Here is a 22,927-nt window from a genome sequence, read left to right as displayed (position 1 = left end):
GTCTCACTATGTTGCCTAGGCTGGCCTTGAACTCCTAGGCTCAAGAAATCCTCCCACCTTGGCCTCCCAAAATACTGGGATGACAGGCATGAGCCACTGTGCCCAGCTCTCCAAGCACCTTTTGAAAGTAAACGCCCTAACCTCCTTCCTGCCAGTCTCAGCACTCAAGAGTCCATTCTTCAATATATTACACATTATTCTGTTTATTTGGTTTTTCTCTCTTTTCCCATTAGAATATAAGTTCTGTAAGAGCAGGAATTTGTGTGGGTTCTTTTAGACAGCCTTTTGAGTAGTGCTTAGCACACGGCAGGTACTCAAATCAATACTGGCTAAATGAATGAATGAAATTAGAGGACTTTAAACGTCGTTCTGAAAAGTACCCTAATTAATCACCTCTAGAGAAGTACTTTAACTGCGCACATGAACTGGAATCTTTGGCAACGGGATGAAAAGCATTCAGGATACAGAGGGCCAGAATCTACTGCCATCTGTTACTCAGTTTCTTTCACTTAGCACCATACTTTGAAGGCTCAGTGCTGCAACACAGATTGGCACTTCCTTCCTATGACCAAATAATATTCCACTGTTCAGCAGGTTTGAATTATTTCCATTTTTAGTGGAAATAATTGAGGCTGCATGCAGGCTTTTGTATGGATGTATGATTGTAATTCTCTTGGCTCTGCTGTCTGTACCCAGCAGAGGAACTCTTAGGTCATCTGGTAATCCAGTATTCACTTCATACAGAATTGTCAAATTGTTTTCTAAGGCAGATGTACCATTTTATATTTTGCAATGAACAAGGGTTCCAGTTTATCTTCTCACCAACATTTATTTATTTATTTATGGAGACAGAGTTTTGCTTTGTTGCCCAGGATGGAGTGCAGTGGTGCGATCTTGGCTCACTGCAACCTCTGCCTCTCGGGTTCAAGCGATTCTCTTGCCTCAGCCTCCCAAGTAGCTGGGATTACAAGTGCCCACCACCGCACCCAGCTAATTCTGTATTTTTAGTAAAGATGGGGTTTCTCCATGTTGGTCAGGCTGATCTTGAACTCCCAACCTCGGACTCCCAAAGTGCTGGGTTTACAGGTGTGAGCCACCGCACCTGGCCACCAACATTTATTATTGTCTTTTTGAGTGTAACAATTCTAGTAGTTGGAAGTGTTATCCTGTTGGGGTGGGTTTTTTGCTGTTGTTGTTTTCTGAGATAGAGTCTCACCCTGTCGCCCAGGCTGGAGTGCAGTAGCTCTTGGCCACCTTGGCTCACCGCAACTGCCACCTCCTGGGTTCAAGCAATTCTCTTGCCTCAGCCACTGATTGTTGAGGTTCTGATTTACATTTCCTTAATAAGTGATAATGTCGAACCACATATGGTAATTTAAAAGAAAAAGAAGTGGCCAGGCACAGTGGCTCACACTTGTAATGCCAGCACTTTGGGAGGCCAAGGTGGGTGGATCAACTGAGGTCAAGAGTTTGAGACCAGCCTGACCCAACATGGAGAGACCCCGTCTCTATAAAAATACAAAAATCAGCTGGGTGTGGTGGTGCACACCCACAGTTCCAGCCACTTGGGAGGCTGACGTAGGAGGATCGCTTGAACCTGAGAGGTGGAGGTTGCAGTGAGCTGAGATTGCGCCACTGCACTCTAGACTAGGCAACAGAGTGGGACCCTGTCTCAAAAAATCTTAAAACATAAAAGAAGGAGAAGGTTTAGAGGCAGGTGCTCCAAACTTCCTATGTAAAACACAAAACAATACAGCTTACTACTAAAAACCTACCAAGTCTTCACCTAGCACATTAATTTGTGACTCAGAAAGCAAATGATTTTCAGATGAAGAGTTAGGGGCAGAGACTAGGTTTTATCAACTTTCTACTTTAAATTCAAGAAAAATATTTACAAGGCTGGTGTTTAATTGATCTTACCCTCAAGGGATTTTCATTGAGGTATGGAGGCTCTCCTTCTACCATCTCAATAGCCATGATACCCAGAGACCATATGTCGACTTTGGGGCCATAAGCTTTCCGTGTAACCACCTCTGGTGCCATCCAGTATGGGGTTCCGACCATGGTACTGCGTTTGCTCTGCTCAGGGGTGATCTGGGCACAGAAACCAAAGTCAGCTACAAAACAAAACAAAACAGAACAGAGTTAATGGTTTCCACAGATCGTTTTAACAAAGGAGTTCACTTCAGATGATGTAATTAATTATATTTTGACTCTTCAGCCTCTTGTTTTTAAGGATTTTATTAATAAAGTAAACCAGAATGAGTTTAAAAATATTTTCATGATGTAACACACTCTCACATTTTACTTTTACTTGTCACAGAGTCCAAATTATCAGGAGGCCTTTTATTCTGAATAATTCATTCTCTCCAAAAAAACCTTTTTTTTTTTTTTTTTTCCTGAGACGGAGTCTTGGTCTGTCTCCCGGGCTGGAGTGCAGTGGCGCAATCTTGGCTCACTGCAAGCTCCGCCTCCCGGGTTCACGCCATTCTCCTGCCTCAGCCTCCGGAGTAGCTGGGACTACAGGCGCCCACCACCGCGCCGGGCTAATTTTTGTATTTTTAGTAGAGACGGGGTTTCACCGTGTTTGACCAGGATGGTCTCGATCTCCTGACCTCGTGATCCTCCCACCTCGGCCTCCCAAAGTGCTGGGATTACAGGCGTGAGCCACAGCGCCCGGCCTCTCCCTAAAAAATCTAAGAGAACTGAAAGAGGTCCATGAACAAGTAAGCGAAGGCAGACGCCGAAACTAAAGGCAGTGATCAGGCAAAGGTCGAAGGTCAGGCCACGGAAACCACTTTGTCTTTGAATTCTGTTTAATTTTTAAAATTTCCTGTAGAGAGGGAGTCTCCCTATGTTGCCTAGGCTGGTCTTGAACTCTTGGGCAACACAGGGAGGGATCTTCATACCTTGGCCTCCCAAAGTGTTGAGATTACAAGTGGGAGCCACCACACCCAGCTGTAAACTGTTTTTGAATAAAACAAACAGAAGCTAGAGTCACTAAACATCCATCGTCTCAGCAGAGAGCCTAGAAAAAGAACACACTGAACTGCACCAAGCGATGAGTTCGCCGCCCGTGCTACCTTCTCAGCCATCTCACCTGGAACAGAGGCGCAGGACGCCTGGTGTAGTACTCAATATTCATTTAGTGGAAAAGTCAGGATTCGTATTTAGAATTCTTTCTTATGCTGTTCAACCCATTCTACTCCATATGTGACTACTGTTAAAATTTAGGTTTGTAAGCTTTAGACTGTTGGTTACGCATGTACATATATGCATGAATAAAATCTATGAACTGTTTGGTTTGCATTATCAATCAGGATATTCTGTAAACTTTTGTAAAACCTTTTTTTTAAAGAGACCTTTCCGTATCAGTACATTTATCTGCCTACTTAAACATTTTTTATTTTTAAATTTTTTGTCACAGCGTTTCACTCCGTTGCCCATGCTAAGTGCAGTAGAGCAATTTCAGCTCACTGCAACCTCTGCCTCCTGTGCTCAAGCCATCCTCCTACCCCAGCCTCCCAAGTAGCTGGGATTAGAGGCGTCTGCCACCATGCCCAGCTAACTGTTGTATTTTTAGTAGAGATGGAGTCTTGCCATGTTGCTCAGTCTAGTCTCGAACTCCTGGGCTCAAGCAATCCACCTGCCTCGGCCTCCCAAAGTGCTGGGATTTTTTTTTTTTTGAGACAGAGTCTTGTGGCCCGGGCTGGAGTGCAGTGGCCGGATCTCAGCTCACTGCAAGCTCCGCCTCCCGGGTTTACGCCATTCTCCTGCCTCAGCCTCCCGAATAGCTGGGACTACAGGCGCCCGCCACCTCGCCCGGCTAGTTTTTTTTTTTTTTTGTATTTTTTAGTAGAGACGGGGTTTCACCGTGTTAGCCAGGATGGTCTCGATCTCCTGACCTTGTGATCCGCCCACCTCGGCGTCCCAAAGTGCTGGGATTACAGGCTTGAGCCACCGCGCCCGGCCAGTGCTGGGATTACAGGCGTGAGCCACTGCACCTGGCCTGCCTCATCTTAAAAACTACACAGAGGGCTGGGCGCGGTGGCTCACGCCTGTAATCCCAGCACTTTAGGAGGCCGAGGCAGGTGGATCACGAGGTCAGGAGATCGAGATCATCCTGGCTGACATGGTGAAACCTTGTCTCTACTAAAAATATAAAAAACTAGCCGGGTGTGGTGGCGGGCACCTGTAGTCCCAGCTACTCTGGAGGCAGAGGCAGGAGAATGGCGTGAACCTGGGAGGCAGAGCTTGCAGTGAGCGGAGATCGCGCCACTGCACTCCAGCCTGGGTGACAGAGCGAGACTCCGTCTCAAAACAAAAAAAAAAACAACATTGGGAGGCCGAGGCGGGCGGATCACAAGGTCAGGAGATCGAGACCACGGTGAAACCCCGTCTCTACTAAAAATACAAAAAATTAGCCGGGCGCGGTTGTGGGCGCCTGTAGTCCCAGCTACTCGGGAGGCTGAGGCAGGAGAATGGCGTGAACCTGGGAGGCGGAGCTTGCAGTGAGCCGAGATCGCGCCACTGCACTCCAGCCTGGGCGACAGAGCGAGACTCCGTCTCAAAAAAAAAAAAAAAAAAAAAAACAACAACAAACAAACAAACAAAAAAAACTACACAGAATATAAAAATATAATAATCTATTTAATTTATTCTCTTACTGCACAACACTTAAGATAGTTTTGGTTTTTCTTTACAATATTGCAGAGAACATCCTTGTACTTACTGTGGTATGTAAGTTCAGAAATTCTACAGGAGAGAATTCTAAAAGAGTAACAGTTAGGTCAAATAATATTTATAGCTAAAATGAGTACTTAAAACAACCCAGGTACTGTTTAAGTACCTTATAAGAATTAAAATATTTAATCCTCATGGTAACCCTACGAGAAAGGTACATTTATTATTACAATTATTCCCATTTTACAAATAGGAAAACGGAGGCACAAAAACAACTTATCCAAGGTTATTCACCGAGTAAATGGCAGAGCCAGGAAAAAAAAAATGTCATTCAAAAGTTTAATTCAGTTGCATGTGTATTCATCAAAAATGAATGAGAGCGTGCCCATTAAGATTACTTAAAAATAAGCAATCATGGCCGGGCATGGTGGCTCACGCCTGTAATCCCAGCACTTTGGGAGACTGAGGCGGGCAGATCACCTGAGTTCAGCAGCTCGAGACCAGCCTGACCAACGTGGAGAAACTCCATCTCTACTAAAAATACAAAAATCAGATGGGTGTGGTGGGGCGCACCTGTAATCCCAGCTACTCAGAAGGCTGAGGTGGGAGAATTGCTTCAACCCAGGAGGCGGAGGTTGCAGTGAGCCGAGATCGCGCCGTTGCACTCCAGCCTGGGTGACAAGAGCAAAACTCCGTCTCAAAAGAAAAGACATTACCTAAAAACGTCGCATCTAGTGGTAATTATTAGCTAATGTCTTATCTAGCTAGTCCTTTCTCTGGCACTGATTAGTTAAAACCCTCAGAGTATCACTCAGTTTTCAAAGGTCTTACCTCTTCCTATATTAAATCATTATTAATCCTTGCATTGGTCAAGAAAAGTTTTTAATTAAACAAAAGGCAGAAACTTAAAATAAAAAACAGTGGTTTGTCCATTTGTTACTCACTGAGCTTAACCGATCCTTCCATTCCCAAAAGGACATTGTCGCTTTTGATGTCTCTGTGAATCACTTGATTAGCATGTAAAAACTCCAACGCCTGCAAACACTGAACAGAAGAAAACACCTATTCATGAAGTAGCCCCGAAAAGACACAGGGAGGTTCCCGTACAGTAGTTATGGCCTGAGCACTGCTTCCAGTACCCAGAAAAGACCCACCAATACTTTTAGTTATAAAGAGAAGACATCCTCTCTTATATACAAAGTTATGAAAAGTAATTATATCTCCTCCTTCAAGTTTTATATAAGAAAATAAAATTTTTTGAAAGGTTAGTAGATGCCCTCCTATCCTCTGATCTTACTCAGGGACACTGTTGAGCTGGGTCTGTATAATTTCTTGCCTCCTGGCCGGGTAAGGCAGGTAGATCACTTGAGGGCAGGAGTTCAAGACCAGCCTGGCCAACATAACAAAACCCTATCTCTACTAAAAAATACAAAAATTAGCCAGGTGTGATGGCTCACTCTTGTAATCCCAGCACTTTGGGAGACCAAGGCAGGTGGATCATCTGAGGTCAGCAGTTCCAGACCAGCTGGGCCAACATGATGAAACCTTGTGTCTGCTAAAAATACAAAGAAAATAGCTGGGTGTGGTGGCACACACCTGTAACCACAGCTACTCAGAAGGCTGAGGTAGCAGAATTGCTTGAACCTGGGAGGCAGAGGTTGCAGTGAGCCGAGATCGTGTCACTGCACTCCAGCCTGGGAGACAGAGCAAGACTCCATCTCGGAAAAAAAAAAAGAAAGAAAGAAAGAAAAATTAGTGAGGTGTGGTGCCTCAGGCCTGTAATCCCAGCTACTCGGGTGGCTGGGGCAGGAGAAGCCCTTGAATCTAGGAGGCGGAGGTTGCAGCAAGCTGAGATTGTGCCACTGCACTCCAGCCTGGGTGAGAGAGCGAGACTCAGTCTCAAAACAAAACAACAATAAAAAATTGCCTCTTTCAGGTTTAAATGCCTAAAGGTATACAACACTTAGTAAACATGCACAGGCTCTTCAGAAATCATTTCAACAGTAATGGAAAAAACTTGATCATTCCCATCTGAATGAGAGATACTCGAAGGTTAGTCAATGTGAGCCACTGAGAAGCGGTAAGATTCTGGGTGGCCGCTTCCATCTGGCTGTTCATCAGAGACAAGATGTTCTTCTTCAGTGACGGATTTTAATTCAGCTGCATCTACAACTTGGACATGAATGACGAAAGAATAGCTTTCCCCTTACACCATATTCCAGAGAGCACCAAGGCACAAAGTAGGCGCAAACTCTTCACTTCCTTACAAACAAGAACGAGATGACGTTTAAAACATCTGCCCACTCTGGTGTTTTTGAATATAAACTACGGGTGTAAGTTGGCTGTGCTTTTATTTCTTACTCCCATGACAGGAGAACAAAGTCAGCACAACTAAAAATCTCATCCAAAATCTTCTACTATTCATTCAAGGAAAAACAGACAAATTGGGTGTTACACCACAATATATTTACCAGGAAATAATCAGATACAAAGCTCCAGAAAATATTTGTACAAATAAATAGAAAGAAAACTGTCACAATTAAAAAGTTCTGGCACACAAAAGAAAACTCAAATTAGAGGAACTCCCAAAATTAATTTTTATATAGATTACAAAGAAATCTGTAGAAAAAACAAAATTAAGTATAAATAGGTAAATTATTGTTTTTATCAGCTTTCCAGTGACCAAGCATCCATTGTTAAGGAATATCATATGCTATTAATATTCTATTCAAGAGTTCTTATTTCCTCCCTTCAACCAAAGAGGTACTATTCCTCAGGTAGAACATAATTCAGAATTAAAATTTTCAAAGAATTTTTTTTTTTTTTTTTTTGAGACGGAGTCTCGCTCTGTCGCCCAGGCTGGAGTGCAGAGGCCGGATCTCAGCTCACTGCAAGCTCCACCTCCCAGGTTTACGCCATTCTCCTGCCTCAGCCTCCCGAGTAGCTGGGACTACAGGCGCCCGCCACCTCGCCCGGCTAGTTTTTTTGTATTTTTTAGTAGAGACGGGGTTTCACCGGGTTAGCCAGGATGGTCTCGATCTCCTGACATCGTGATCCACCCATCTCGGCCTCCCAAAGTGCTGGGATTACAGGCTTGAGCCACCACGCCCGGCCTCAAAGAATATTTTTAACACCTTAAGATGACAGATGGAAAAGGGAAATATATATGTATCATCCTTACATGAACAAAGTTTGTAATTCACATGTCCCTGAAGAACTGTTGAAGCCAAATCACAGAAAACACAATACAGTCCTACAAGCTTAAAATTCTGCCCTTTGTGACAGTGATTCCTATGATATTAGAAATTTCAATGACAATAAGCAAACCATTAGCCCAAAACTTATCTGTAGAAAAAGCTGAGACATAGGTGGGAAAAAGAAGGCCTATTTTTGGCTTAAATTGGCAATTTGGCAGAATTCTACTGGCTTAAGCTAATAGTATGTCTAGAAATTCATTAATGAATATAAAGAAATAACCAGTTTCTTCACCATTAGTGAACTCAATGAAGCTAGGCACAGACTTATTGATACTTAAGGCGAGTAAGTGTCCTGCTTCACCTGAGATAGTTCTAGTTTCCACTGTTGAGTGGTGCATTTCTTTCTTTCTTTTTTTTTGAGACAGTCTTGCTCTGTCGCCAGGCTGGAATGCAGTGGCGCGATCTCGGCTCACTGCAGCCTCCACCTCTTGGGTTCAAGTGATTGTCCTGCCTCAGCCTCCTGAGTAGCTGGGATTACAGGCATGCACCACCACACCCAGTTAATTTTTGTATTTTTAGTAGGGATGGGGTTTCACCATGTTGGCCAGGATGGCCTCTATCTCTTGACCTTGTGATCCGCCTGCCTCGGCCTTCCAAAGCGCTGGGATTACAGGCATGAGCCACTGCGCCTGGCCTCTTTTTTTTTTGAGACAGACTCTTGCTCTGTCGCCAGGCTGGAGTGCTGTGGCACGATCTCAGCTCACTGCAATGTCTCCCTCCCCAGCTCAAGCGATTCTCCTGCCTCAGCCTCCCGAGTAGCTGGGATTACAGGCACGCGCCATCACGCCCAGCTAATTTTGTATTTTTAGTAGAGATGGGGTTTCACCATGTTTCCCAGGCTGGTCTCAAACTCCCGACCTCAGGGAATCTGCCTGCCTCGGCCTCCCAAAGTGCTAGGATTACCAGCATGAGCCACCACTTCCAGCTGAGCGGTGTATTTCTAATGGTATACACCCTTTTACTCTCAAAAGTGTCCTGTTTGGATGGTAAATGATCGTCATCACTCTACCGGAATTTCCTTGTGAATCTGGATCTTCAAAGGTCCACAATTCATTCCCAAATTATCTTATACCTGAAGGAAAGGGCTGAAATGCCTGTGTAGGATGAAATGGTATGGGGATGGAGTAACTTGTAGAGAATGTATACAGAGAAAGCACTTCCCACAATAACAATTAACTGTGCAGAAAAAGTTCCTTTTGTTCACTTCTTGCTAACCACATACCACCATAACGTATCAAGGAGGAGGCACACCTACCTCTCTGCATACAGCAGCAATCTGTGCTTCATCCATGCAGGTTTCTGTTACCACATCAGTGAGCGATCCACCAGCAAGGTATTCCATGACCACAAACAATTCATCTCCTACCAGGTAACTAAAAATACACATACCAAATACACTCACACTTACATTTTTTCTAAACACATGGTATCCTATGTTGAAGAATTCAAATATTAAACACCCTAACAATGAAACTAGAGGGCTGGTAGCTTGAGAGTTAGGAAGAAAATTGGAAAGCTGCTATGTAACAGCACAGAAAAATAACTGAGGTTATGACCCTGAATCATTTTTAAGTCACAGTTTGCCCACAACTGTAGTGTGAGTATGCACACAGATTCATTCTGATTAAAATAATCCTACAATATAGAAATTACTAGTCCCGTTTTAGAGATAAAGAGACAAAGGCTTGGAGAGGTTCGTGACTCATCCAAGGTCACACAGCTATTAATAGTAAGTGACAGAACCAGAATCTGAAGCCAAGCATCAACGATTCCAAAGCCCATGGCTTATCTTAACCACCCTACTATGCTGACTTGAAATGTTATTTCAAAAAGCAGGGAACTGTACCTGAAAAGTTTATTTTTTATTTTTTTTTGAGATGGAGTCTTGCTCTGTTGCCAGGCTGGAGTGCAGTGGCGCGATCTCGGCTCACTGCAACCTCCGCCTCTTGGGTTCAAGCAATTCTCCTGCCTCAGCCTCCGGAGTAACTGGGACTACAGGTGCGTGGCACCATGGCCAGCTAATTTTTGTATTTTTAGTAGAGACGGGGTTTCACCATGTTGGCCAGGATGGTCTCGATCTCCTGACCTCATGATCCACCTGCCCTGGCCTCCCAAAGTGCTGGGAGTACAGGCATGAGCCACTGTGCCTGGCCTGAAAAGTTTATTTCTATGAACATGTTCTCCATAACTAGGGCTAAAGTCTCGAAATGTATTATCATTTCCTTATTCTAAACAAATTTAAATATGGAAGAAAATCACCTATAATCACCTCTATCTTCAATAAAACCACTGTTGTCATTTTCAACTAATCTCTCATTCGTGTATGTGACTGCTTTTTCAAGCGCAGTTGTAGTAATATACATCATTTTCTTTTTTTTTTGAGAAGGAGTCTCACTGCGTTGCCCAGGCTGGAGTGCAGTGGTGCGACCTCAGCTCACTGCAACCTCCACCTCCCTGGTTCAAGCGATTCTCCTGCCTCAGCCTCCTGAGTAGCTGGGATTACAGGTGTGAGCCACTGCACCTGGCCAATATGCATCATTTTCTATTCTGCTTTTTGGTCTGTTATTTAACATTAATTCCTAAACTAAATGAGGTTTTGATAGACATACAATTTGTCCATAAAGGATAGCATTTGAAATAAAAATTGATCTACAAGTTTAAAAACCATGTGACCAGTCCCCTGTCAGTCACGACATGAATCACAGCCAACCATTCATGTTTTCACTTCAGGTCATTTGCAATGAATATAAACACCACCAGCTATGGCCTTCATTTAACTGCCTTCTCTCACTTGCCAAGTGATATCCTTGTAGAGAAGGACCTTCTAAAACTGCAGTGTGCTATTTTTACCTCTCCTCTTATTTCTCAGCATTGACAGTTTATTCTAAAGTGGCTAGCCAGCCCCCAAACCATGAGACTTAAAATTTCTACATTTTTATCCCAATGTTTAAGAAATAATCATATTTACCTGTCCAAGAAGTTAACTATGTTGGGATTTTTTAATTCTTTCATCACCAGAATCTCATTAATGATCAATTCCTTCTTTGGCTGTTTCTGTAAATTAATCTGTTTGATAGCAACCTATAATGAAAACAGGATTGAAAAAAATCAGGTTTACGAATTCTCTTAGAAAATTACAAACACCAAGCAGTTAATAACTTACTTTACGGCATGTATATTATATTATACAATGCTATTACTCATAGGTGGTACTTTTACTTGCACATTGCCTCTGCACAATGCTTTGTAATGTATAGAGCCTAAACAGTTTTAGATTTATCTTGAAGTTAATACACCCACAGTCAGTCCAACACTAAGAATTAATCCTCTTTTCACTTGAGCTGAGAAAACAATTTTTAAATACTTGCTTATTTATGACATTAAACTCAAAATTCCTTCTTTGTTCCCCTTAACGACAGAAGTGCTATAAAAACACGTAGAGCAATTCTTACAACATGTTCAACTTAAAAGAGAGTCCTAGTGATTCTCCCCAGCTTTATCTAGTTTCCACCTATATGACAAAATAATGGTAACATCCAGGATTATGACAAAGTAGCTACCTCCTGTCCCAATGCAACGTCAGTAGCAGTGAAAACTGTACCAGAAGCCCTAGAGGGAGAAAACAGCCAGATTTAAGGTTGACAAATCACCAGCATTGACAATATCCAAAGACTTTACACTTCAAGCAACTGAAAAAGAATTAAAGAACAGTGACGACCTAACATGCTTAAAAGGAGTAAAAGCAAAAACACGAGGAAAGGGGGTGGGGGAAGAAAAAGAGACAATCCTCATGGCCAAAACTTATGTTTGAAATATTTCAGACCTACAAAAATGTAGGGAAAAAAGATCAAGAAAAAAATATATGTAACATATACTTATGGATACACTTCCCTGATTAAGATACAAAGAACTATAAATAATTTGAAGATTCCCATGAGCCCTTTCCAACAGCAGTCTCCTTCCTCCCAAAGGTGATCTGTATTTGGTGTTTATCCTGTATTTGATGTTCATCATTTTCATGCATTTCTCCATACTTTTAACTACAAAGGACACAGATGTTTATCCCTATAAAATATACTTTGCCTAATTTTTTTTTTTTTTTGAGACGGAGTCTCCCTCTGTCGCCCAGGCTGGAATGCAGTGGCACAATCTCCACTCACTGCAAGCTCCGCCGCCTCCCAGTTTCACGCCATTCTCCTGCCTCAGCCTCCCTAGAAGCTGGGACTACAGGCGCCCGCCACCACGCCCGGCTAATGTTTTTTGTATTTTCAGTAGAGATGGGGTTTCACCGTGTTCGCCAGGATGGTCTCGATCTCCTGACCTGGTGATCCACCCGCCTCGGCCTCCCAAAGTGCTGGGATTACAGGCGTGAGCCACCGCGCCCGGCCTGCCTAATTTTTAAAGTCATATAGTTTCATTTCACATATTATCCTGCAACTTGCTTTTGTTACTCAATACTGGATTTGTGATGGTCATCCATATGGATAGGCATTGCTTGTTCATTCATGCTCAAAAATAATAAGATAATCTTCAATTCTCTTTCACAAAACCAGTGCTGCAATTGAATTTAGCTGTTAGGAAGAAATTTAGGCCTGGTGCAGTGGCTCACACCTGTAATCCCAACACTTTGGGAGGCTGAGGCAGAAGAACTGTTTGAACCCAGGAGGCAGAGGCTGCAGTGAGCTGAGATTGTTTCACTGCACTCCAGCCTGGTGACAGACTGAGACTTCACCAAAAAAAAAAAAGAGAGAGAAGGGAAGGAAGGAAGGAATTCATATGGAAGTTTTCAAAAATGGCTTAAGCCCTCACTGTAAATTCACTGAATGCTTTCCAGAGTTTAATAACATTAAAGATTTAAGGTGTTTATTTGCTTCGAAGCAACAGAAAAAAGGAGTTTAGTTAGTACACTTTAAAAATACAAATTACAGAACAAAATCAGAAGATGAGTAGACTCAAAAGTCGATAGTCAATGACATGATTTAAATGCATTTTTTTATTGCTTATAATCCTGAAGTAAATATTCTTACTGTCTTTTAAATATATTTTGTGGGCAATTCTTCCCTCTAACTCTTTATTTTTTTTTGAGACAGAGTCTTGCTCTGTCGCCCAGGCTGGAGTGCAGTGGCTGGATCTCAGCTCACTGCAAGCTCCGCCTCCCAGGTTCACGCCATTCTCCTGCCTCAGCCTCCCAAGTAGCTGGGACTACAGGCGCCCGCCACCTCGCCCGGCTAGTTTTTGTATTTTTTAGTAGAGACGGGGTTTCACTGGGTTAGCCAGGATGGTCTCGATCTCCTGACCTCGTGATCTGCCCGTCTCGGCCTCCCAAAGTGCTGGGATTACAGGCTTGAGCCACCACGCCCGGCCCCCTCTAACTAATTCTTTATCACGGATGGGAAATGACACTTAAGAAAAAATGAAGGCCGGGCGCGGTGGCTCAAATAATATCAAAATAAATATCATGCTATAAAACCAGGAAATACTGAATATTGAATATTATGATAATACAGTCATGAATACTTACCCTTGTCCAATTTTTTCATATCTTGTATATTTTTTCTTAGGGTCACCTATGCTCACAATAGTTCCTAGAATAAACAAAAAGCTGGAAGCTCAGTCAAGCACTTTAAGTGTAAATTGATTTTGATATTATTATTCCTTTTAATAAATGCCACTGCTTTTATAAGTGATTTTCAAACATAACATTAAGTTTCAAAAATAACAGGTTTCAAACACAAAACACTAAAGAAACTTAAATACATAATAAAAGTTTAAAAGTATCAGAAACAAGACACATTAAAAGTTAAAGTATCAGAAACAAGAAGACACATTATTTCCATGAGGTGAGACCTCCTAACTCATCATTCGCTCAATAATGGTCACATTTTGGAAAGACTGTACCAGTCTGTCAGAGATTAATTAGGTTCTCACATGTTCAGCTTTAGAATCAGGTAATCTCAAGGAAACAGACATATTTGAATATAAAAGATATATTTGAATATAGAAATAGGTATATTTGAATATATCTATTAATAGATAAGTTTGAGACTACTTAGTATTGTAAATAATAAAGGCTATCTAAACCCTAGATGGTCTTTCTGACTCCTCCAGTATACATATCATCTACCTTTCAATATATTTAGAAAACCACCTATTAGCATAACAATTACTATGCTTTCACATAAACTAATCATATGTTTGTTTTAGGAAAGTTCAAAGTCGCAAGAAACATATTTTAAAATCAGGAAGTTGGGGCTGGGCACGGTGGCTCACGCCTATAATCCCAGCACTTTGGGAGGCTGAGGCGGGCAGATCACGAGGTCAGGAGATCGAGACCGTCCTAGCTAACACGGGGAAACCCCATCTCTACTGAAAAAAAATACAAAAAGTTAGCTGGGCGTGGTGGTGGGCGCCTGCAGTCCCAGCTATTTGGGAGGCTGAGGCAGGATAATGGCGTGAACCCGGGAGGTGGAGCTTGCAGTGAGCTGAGATCGCAACACTGTACTCCAGCCTGGGAGACAGCAAGACTGCGTCTCAAAAAAAAAATTAGGAAGTTGGACAGAAAATCATAACTTATATTCTTATTACTAGTAAGTCAAAATATAAGAAAAATCACATTACATTTTCACTTGCCTTGTCAAGGTAAAAAAGGACAGGACCATATCAAGGAAACTCACATAAATAATTTTATGTAGGTACCCAACCTCAAGTCAACAAGCAAAGAACAGGAGCAATAATAAGAGGCTAAGGCAAAAAGAAACCAAAAAGACTGGGGATGTGATAGCTAAAGGTCACAACTGAATGATGACGATCAGGATTCCAGTTAATTTTTTTTTTTTTTTAAAGTAGCAGCTCTCCTAAAATAATTCTTATATGCCCATAGAGTAACAGAGTAGGCTGGGTGTGGTGGCTCATGCCTGAGGTCAGGAGTTTGAGACCAGCTTGGCCAACATGGTGAAACTCCATCTCTACTAAAAATGCAAAAATTAGCAGGGTGTGGTGGTGCGTGCCTGTAGTCCCAGCTACTCGGGAGCCTGAGGCAGAAGAAACGCTTGAACTGGAGAGGCAGAGATTGCAGTGAGGGGAGCCAAGATCGTGCCACCGCACTCCAGCCTGGGCGACGGAGTCAGACTCTGTCTCAAAATGAAAAAAAAATAATAACAACAACAACAACAACAACAACAACAACAGAGTAACAGCCAGGTTTATACTTGAAAACACTGAGAAATCAAAAGCAAATAAACATGAGGCATCTGAACATTTGTTTGCTTTTTAGAGACAGGGTCTCACCCTGTCACCCAGGCTGGAGTGCAGTGGTGCAACCACAGCTCACTACAGCCTTGAACTCGTGGCTCAAGCAATCCTCCTGCCTCAGGCTCCCAGTCAGCTGGGACTACAGACACGCACCACCATGCCTCGTTAATTTTTTTTTTTTTTTGGGTAGAGTTGGGGTCTAAGTTGTATCGTTTGGCCTTGAACTCCTGGACTCCAGCTATCCTATCTTGGCCAGACAACGTACTGAGATTACAGGTTTGAGCCACTATGCCCAGCCTAAATGTTTAAAACAGTCCTTCCATAAACTATTTTTCCTTGATCCCTCTAGATTAGCATTCTTTAATTATTATTTATTATTATTATTGTTATTATTTTTTGAGACTGAGTCTCTCTCTTTTGCCCAGGCTAGAGTGCAGTGGCACGATCTCGGCTCACTGCAATCTCTGCCTCCTGGGTTCTAGTGATTCTCCTGCCTTAGCTCCCCAAGTAGCTGGGATTACAGGCGCCTGCCAAGACACCCAGCTAATTTTTGTGTTTTTAGTAGAGATGGGGTTTTGCCATGTTGGCCAGGCTAGTCTTGCTCCTGACCTCAAGTGATCCGCCCACCTTGGTCTCCCAGAGTGCTGGGATTACAGGCGTGAGCCACAGTGCATGGTCAGTTAGCTTTTTTTTTTTTGAGATGGAGTCTCACTCTGTTGTCAGGATGGAGTGCAGTGGCATGATTTCAGCTCACTGCAACCTCCACCTCCCGGGTTCAAGCAATTCTCTCGCCTCAGCCTCCCAAGCAGCTGGTACGACAGGCACGCGCCACCACACCAGCTGATTTTTGTGTTTTTAGTAGAGACAGGGTTTCACCATTTTGGCCAGGATGGTCTCAATCTCTTGACCTTGTGATCCGCCCGCCTCGGCCTCCCAAAGTGCTGGGATTACAGGCGTGAGCCACTGCGCCCGCCCCAGTGACGCAATCTTGACTCAATGCAACCTCCACCTCCTGGGTGCAAGTGATTCTCTTGTCTTAGCCTCCAAGTAGCTGGGATTACAGGCACATGCCAGCACATCCAGCTAATTTTTGTATTTTTAGTAGAGATGGGGTTTCACCACGTTGGCCAGGCTGGTCTTGAACTCCTGACCTCTGGTGATCTGCCCACCTCGGCCTCCCAAAGTGCTGGGATTTAGGGGTGAGCCACCACGCCCGGCGACATCTCTAGATTGTAATTGAAGCTACCGTTGCTATAAGAAAACAATGTATTCTTTATACTTTAAGCCATAATGTAAGGTGTAAGTTAAAATCCGTCTGGGCCAAATGTTTTAAGAGCTGTTAACAATTTAACAATGATATAAAATGTAGATAACATACTTAATTTCTCCATAATCTCTTCATCTGTCATTTTAGTCTTCTTTTTCTGTTTGTCTGAAGACTTGGCACCACCATCAACACTTGAATCACCAACTGGTGCAGGAACGGGGTCAATTACAGACCGTGTGTAAATCTGTGGAGAAACAGTTCATTACTAAGGTCTGAGGAATCATGTTTTCAGATATTCTTGCTGGCACACTAATTCAGTTCTTTGATTTTTAACCTGAACTAAGTTATCTCTTCCATTGTTCTAAATAATGAGAACACTATTTTCAGATATAAAAGATGTGTAACTAAGAATAAAAAATATGAAACATTTTTCTTTGGCATAGCATGTATATATTTGAAAAGCTGTCTAGTAAAACAGCAAGTCCATGAATGAAATTTAAGTGTGACCAGGTCTAAAATGGTACAACAATGTATCAAAAAGCACAGTTTAAAAATCCTGTTTTTACTACAGATGTAAGTAAAATGCAAAAGAATGGAAACCTTGACGTTGAAAGATTATTAATTCCCACAAAAGTTTTTACACAATTATAATGCCTACCACCCATTTCAAATAGCCAGGTTTAAAGGCTAAAGAAAACAGTCCTCTGCCGTCAGCTCGGCATCCAGAGGCCGTCCCCGGAGCTCTGCCTGCCCACTGTGCCACAAGCACAGCCCATTCCACGGCACAGCACCTTCCCCACCCTCTACTTGCATCAGTGCAGGGAGCAGAACGGTAACTGCAGTCATTCCTCTCTTCCTGGCTCCATTTAAGGCCATCATTTTTAGTCTCCCTTACCTGGTTAGGAATTTCACTCTCAACTGCCTTTTGAATGACATGAAGGCGCTGAGAGGAGTGTAAAATGGGAGATTAAAACACATCATCTGGGTAGGAGGAAAGCTGTAATAGATTTACCAGCCATCTACGTTGAGATGAACAGAGAAAGCTTGGGAAATAGATGAACCCTCTGGAAAAGCGTACTACAGAAAGAAAAAAGCCCAGTGAGGTGAGTGCGTTATTTATTTATTCATTTTTTTGGAGACAGGGTCTCGCTCTGTCGCCCAGGCTGGAGTGCAGTGACGCGATCTCGGCTCACTGCAAGCTCCGCCTCCCGGGTTCACACCATTCTCCTGCCTCAGCCTCCCCAGTAGCTGGGACTACAGGCACCCGCCCACGCCCGGCTAATTTTTTGCATTTTTAGTAGAGATGGGGTTTCACCATGTCAGCCAGGATGGTCCTGATCTCCTGATCTCGTGATCCACCCGCCTCGGCCTCCCAAAGTGTTGGGATTACAGGCGTGAGCCACCGCGCCCGGCCTCGAGTGCGTTAACTTTTAAAGACACATCACATTTCAATCTTCAGAAAACTAGTTTTTGGTGAGTGGTCTTTGGGTACAGATCTCTCGGTTAAATTTCCCCACACTAAATGGTTTTAAACTCGACGGCTTTCTAAAAGCAATCACTGAAAGTCAAATACAGACTCTTGTTTTTTAAAACACACACGCACACACACAGCCTAGGTCACCAATCGACACTCACTGATTTCGTATGATCTGGTCGTGGGGCAATAACAGGAGGAGCAGTCTCTTCATCATCATCATCTTCCTCTGTCACTACTGCGGGTGTTTCTGTTCCCTTGGCGTTCAGCTGCATTGATTATGAGCAAAGTCAGGAAAACAAGTCAAATAGGCTTAAATGTGACTATCGCCCTTTATGAACAGACTTCAAAAAGTTTGCTTCTTTGATAGCTCATTTCAAAACCATTAAATCTCATTAGCTCTTATATAACTCAAGAGAATTATAATCTAATAAGGTGATTCTATGAATTATGAAAAAGTTTATGAAATAAATATGTTCAGTACCACATCTTTTTAATAAAGTACTATTTACCCTAAGCATACATATACAATGCCCTGAAAGTAAACAATGTTATTTGTTAAGACCAAAATCAAAGATCCTCTGAGCTTTGTATGTCAGAGACATTTGGTGACATTTAAAATAGTCAGATTTGGCCAGGTGCAGTTGCTCACGCCTGTAATCCCAGCACTTTGGAAGGCCGAGGTGGGTGGATCACTTGAGGTCAGGAGTTCGAGACCAGCCTGGCCAACATGGTGAAACCCTGTCTCTACTAAAAATACAAAAAATTAGCAGGGCGTGGTGGCGGGCGCCTGTAGTCCCAGCTACTCGGGAGGCTGAAGCAGGAGAACGGCGTGAACCCGGGAGGTGGGGCTTGCAGCGAGCTGAGATCCGGCCACTGCACTCCAGTCTGGGTGACAGAGCAAAACTCCGTCTCAAAAAAAAAAAAAAAAAGTATCATATCAAGGAATTTCTATTTAATACAGCTTCTTCAACTAATTGGGTGGCTAGCTAAAAACACCTATTGAGTAGTTATTTACCTCTGATGGCTGTAATTTATTTTAGAAAGCAAAATAAAAACTGAGATTTGTCTTGGGTATCCTAAATCAGAACAAGAGATACAAGAAATAATATCATTAACTTACTGCTGGTGTTCCAGAAGGGAAGCCATCTTTCTCTGAATATGAAACAAAACATAATGTTAGCAATTCAAGAAATAGCACTTTTATATGATAAAAGGAAATAAAAAAAGTAGAAAAAGTGAAATGTTCTTAAACTGATCTCAAGTTGAATTAACTCTTGAGAAAAATGATAACACAAGTAGTCAAATAAGAATTTATGTAAGACCAAGCTAAGGAATCTGAAATCTAAATGAAACTATAAATTTACTAAAATTTCAGTGAATTACATATTTAAAATGGGTGAATTGTACTGCATGTAAATTATACCTCAATAAAGCTATCAAAATTTATTTTGAAAGTATACCTATCCATCTGTATTTATTAAAACAAAACAAATGGCCGGGCGCGGTGGCTCAAGCCTGTAATCCCAGCACTTTGGGAGGCCGAGACGGGCGGATCATGAGGTCAGGAGATCGAGACCATCCTGGCTAACACGGTGAAACCCCGTCTCTAATAAAAAATACAAAAAGCTAGCCAGGCGAGGTGGGGGGCGCCTGTAGTCCCAGCTACTCGGGAGGCTGAGACAGGAGAATGGCGTAAACCTGGGAGGCGGAGCTTGCAGTGAGCTGAGATCCGGCCACTGCACTCCATCCAGCCCAGGCGACAGAGCGAGACTCCGTCTCAAAAAAAAAAAAAAAAAAAAAAACAAAAAAAACCCAAATGTATTCATAAAGATACTTTCTCCAGTAAACTGCTGACTGAGGAACTTAATGACACAAGACAATGACAATTGTGCAAAGTAAAAATTCTGACATTGTTTTGTTTTTCTTTTAAAAATGCCCAGAGACATACATATATATATATATCATATATAACACACGTACAGGCCGTGTGCTGTGGCTCACGCCTGTAATCCCAGCACTTTGGAAGGCTGAGACAGGCAGATCACATGAGGTCGGGAGTTCAAGACCAGCCTGGCCAACATGGAAAAACCCCGTCTCTACTAAAAATACAAAATTAGTCGGGTGTGGTGGCACATGCCTATAATCCCAGCTATTGAGGAGGCTGAGGCAGGAGAATTGCTTGAACCGGGGAGGCAGAGGTTGTGGTGAGCCAAGATTGTGCCATTTCACTCCAGCCTGGGCAACAGAGCAGAACTCCAGCTCAAAAACAAAACAAAACAAAACGACACACACGCGCACACACACACACACATTTATGTATGTATGTATGTGTACTAGGTGCAAATAAGCTACCATTTGGTGGTCACTGATTTTTCAAACAAATCACTAATTTACACACAGACTTACTGGTTGATACAAAAATTCTAGGTACAAGTCTGACCTTTTCCTAAGGGTGTACTAGACTCAACAAAAAAGGTCAAGATCACTTGCAAAAAGATTTCTCTGTCTCCCCTGAGCATGGCCTTTATTTCTGTGAGGATGCAAACATTAAGTATAATCAATTAAAATCACATGCAGGATTTTAGCTCAATCATACTGTTTTTAAAAACCACGTGTATGACTTCAGATACAGACAAACACATTGAAAAATGACATCCTGAGGGTGTAGTGAGCAAAATCTAAACCGAGGGAAACAGGACAAATGGTCTTGTTTCTTTACTAAACAAACGGCAAGAAAAGACAGCAGGAACCAGTGTGTGGGAGGGAAGCCTAAAGATCAAGAGATTCGGTATCAACCAACTGCAATGTATGAACTTTATTCTGATCTTTATTTGAACAAAAACTATTTTAAAAAATCCACTACACTAATTCTTATCCTATATACCAATTCACTGGTTCTCTCATAGATAACGGTATATCTCAGATACTGAGCAACTTGGAAAACAAAGTACATCAAACCCAATTTCCACCCAGCTATATTCATCCAGAAAGTAAAATTTACATTACTATGATTACATAGATAACATTCCAGATATTCCAATTCTGAGGTATAAATCCTTCTAGTTCTAACGTTTATTTCATATACGATTTATCTATTTTATATATTAAAATACATATATTCTATTATCTGCATACTCACGAGTTTCAATTTTTTGAGTGGACCTAAACATTTTTTAGTTCAAATCGGTGCAAAACAATCTCCTCTTGTCCCACTAACAATAAGTGTATTTCTAGTGTGAACATGTCTACCAACCAGCGTCTTTTCCTTTGATTGCTGGAAGTCATTTAAAAGCAGTGACGAGTGAAAAATGAAAACAAAAACACAGCAATGAAGAGAAAAAACCAAATAAACAAAAAGCCAAAATATCTATCAACTCCCATTTCTGTCAAACCTATGAGATTACTATAATTCCCAGATCCAAATTATGCTTCAGAACAGCCCTGGATCAGTCTACAAAAGGTAGAATCTATCCAGGGAAAAACATTATCGACAAGAGCCATAGTTTAGCTTTTCATTTTTCCAGGAGTAATCTTTTTATCTAGAAGCGCTTCACACATCTCCATCTGACCCAGCCCTAGCCGCTGTCTTACCCGGAGGAGTAAAGCTCAGATACTTCTGCTTCACTGTGTTGGAGTCGTAGAACTTGAGGACATCCAGCACAGCCTGAGGATTCTTCTTTTGCTCTAGTTTGGTGATGTTGGAGGTCTGTAGTAATCGAGCCCACTGTTCTGGCATGCCCTAACAAAAAGACATTCAGAAATTAGGTATGGTTTAAATTGACGCAATAAAATTAATTTCCAGAGATAAATGACAAAATATACAGAACAAACCAATCTTGTAAGTGTAGGTTTGACTAAATTCTAAAAGATCTTGTTTTCTAAAGGTCTATTTTTTCTTTTTCTGAGACAGAGTCTCGCTCTGTGGCCCAGGCTGGAGTGCAGTGGCCAGATCTCAGCTCACTGCAAGCTCCGCCTCCGGGTTCACGCCATTCTCCTGCCTCAGCCTCCCGAGTAGCTGGGACTACAGGTGCCGCCACCTCGCCCGGCTAATTTTTTGTATTTTTAGTAGAGACGGGGTTTCACCGTGTTAGCCAGGATGGTCTCGATCTCCTGACCTCGTGATCCGCCTGCCTCGGACTCCCACAGTGCTGGGATTACAGGCATGAGCCACCGCGCCCGGCCTGGGTCTATTTTTCTAAGTCTGCTTTGCATAACTAGAATGAACAGGCTCTGCTCTCTAGGGAAACAATGTATCCAACCACTAACACTTTTATAAAAAGCGGAAAGCAGTAAGAATTCATAGTTGACATATGGATAGAAATGTTAATTTCCTTTTTTTGTGAGATGGAGTTTTGCTCTTCTTGCCCAGGCTGGAGTGCAATGGCAGAGTCTCGGCTCACTGCAACCTCCACCTCCCGGGTTCAAGTGATTCCCCTGCCTCAGCCTCCTGAGTAGCTGGAATTACAGGCGTACACCACCACGCCCGGCTATTTTTTTTTTTGTATTTTTAGTAGAGACGGGGTATCACCATGTTGGCCAGGCTGGTCTCAAACTTCTGACCTCAAATGATCTGCCATCCTTGGCCTCCCAAAGTGCTGGGATTACAGGCGTGAGCCACCGCGCCTGGCCTGAAATGTTAATTTCAAATTTAATAATGAAGGAAAATGTTTGAGTGCTATTTTACATGTTATAAATGGGCCCAAACTAGGTAAACTTACAGTGAATTCTCCAGTAACAGCATCAAAGCCAACATGGATGGTGTGTTCAAAATCAGATGGAGGAGAAATTTCTGGCCGTTCCTTTTCTTTCTTTTTACTTCCTAGAGGGCATCAGAAAAAAAGAAAAAGAATCAGCCTATTTAAACAAGACTAGCGAAGGCACTTACAATTTTTTTTTTTTTGTCTTTTGTTTTTTTACACAGAGTTTCGCTCTTGTTGCCCAGGCTGGAGTGCAGGGGCACGATCTCAGCTCATTGCAACCTCTGCTTCCTGG

At 42.5% G+C, this 22,927-nt stretch overlaps 1 protein-coding gene across 2 annotated transcripts in view; it reads right to left on the bottom strand.

The window, feature by feature from the left end:
* The window catches only part of PAK2 (p21 (RAC1) activated kinase 2), a 92,407-nt gene that overhangs the window by 6,645 nt on the left and 62,835 nt on the right, over positions 1–22,927 (bottom strand). For both annotated transcript variants that reach the window (XM_005545287.4, XM_065539633.2), the window contains exons 3-13: positions 22,654–22,754; positions 21,527–21,674; positions 19,056–19,087; positions 18,094–18,201; positions 16,570–16,702; positions 13,462–13,525; positions 11,501–11,549; positions 10,909–11,021; positions 9,196–9,313; positions 5,628–5,727; positions 1,921–2,117 (exon numbers count right to left, since the gene is read on the bottom strand). In XM_005545287.4, the coding sequence (XP_005545344.1) occupies positions 1,921–2,117; positions 5,628–5,727; positions 9,196–9,313; positions 10,909–11,021; positions 11,501–11,549; positions 13,462–13,525; positions 16,570–16,702; positions 18,094–18,201; positions 19,056–19,087; positions 21,527–21,674; positions 22,654–22,754 (1,163 nt within the window). The remainder of the gene's footprint in view (positions 1–1,920; positions 2,118–5,627; positions 5,728–9,195; positions 9,314–10,908; positions 11,022–11,500; positions 11,550–13,461; positions 13,526–16,569; positions 16,703–18,093; positions 18,202–19,055; positions 19,088–21,526; positions 21,675–22,653; positions 22,755–22,927) is intronic.

The sequence above is a fragment of the Macaca fascicularis genome, chromosome 2, assembly GCF_037993035.2.
Source record: "Macaca fascicularis isolate 582-1 chromosome 2, T2T-MFA8v1.1".
In the NCBI taxonomy this organism is placed as follows: domain Eukaryota; kingdom Metazoa; phylum Chordata; class Mammalia; order Primates; family Cercopithecidae; genus Macaca; species Macaca fascicularis.
This window is presented reverse-complemented; position numbering and strand designations above follow the sequence as displayed.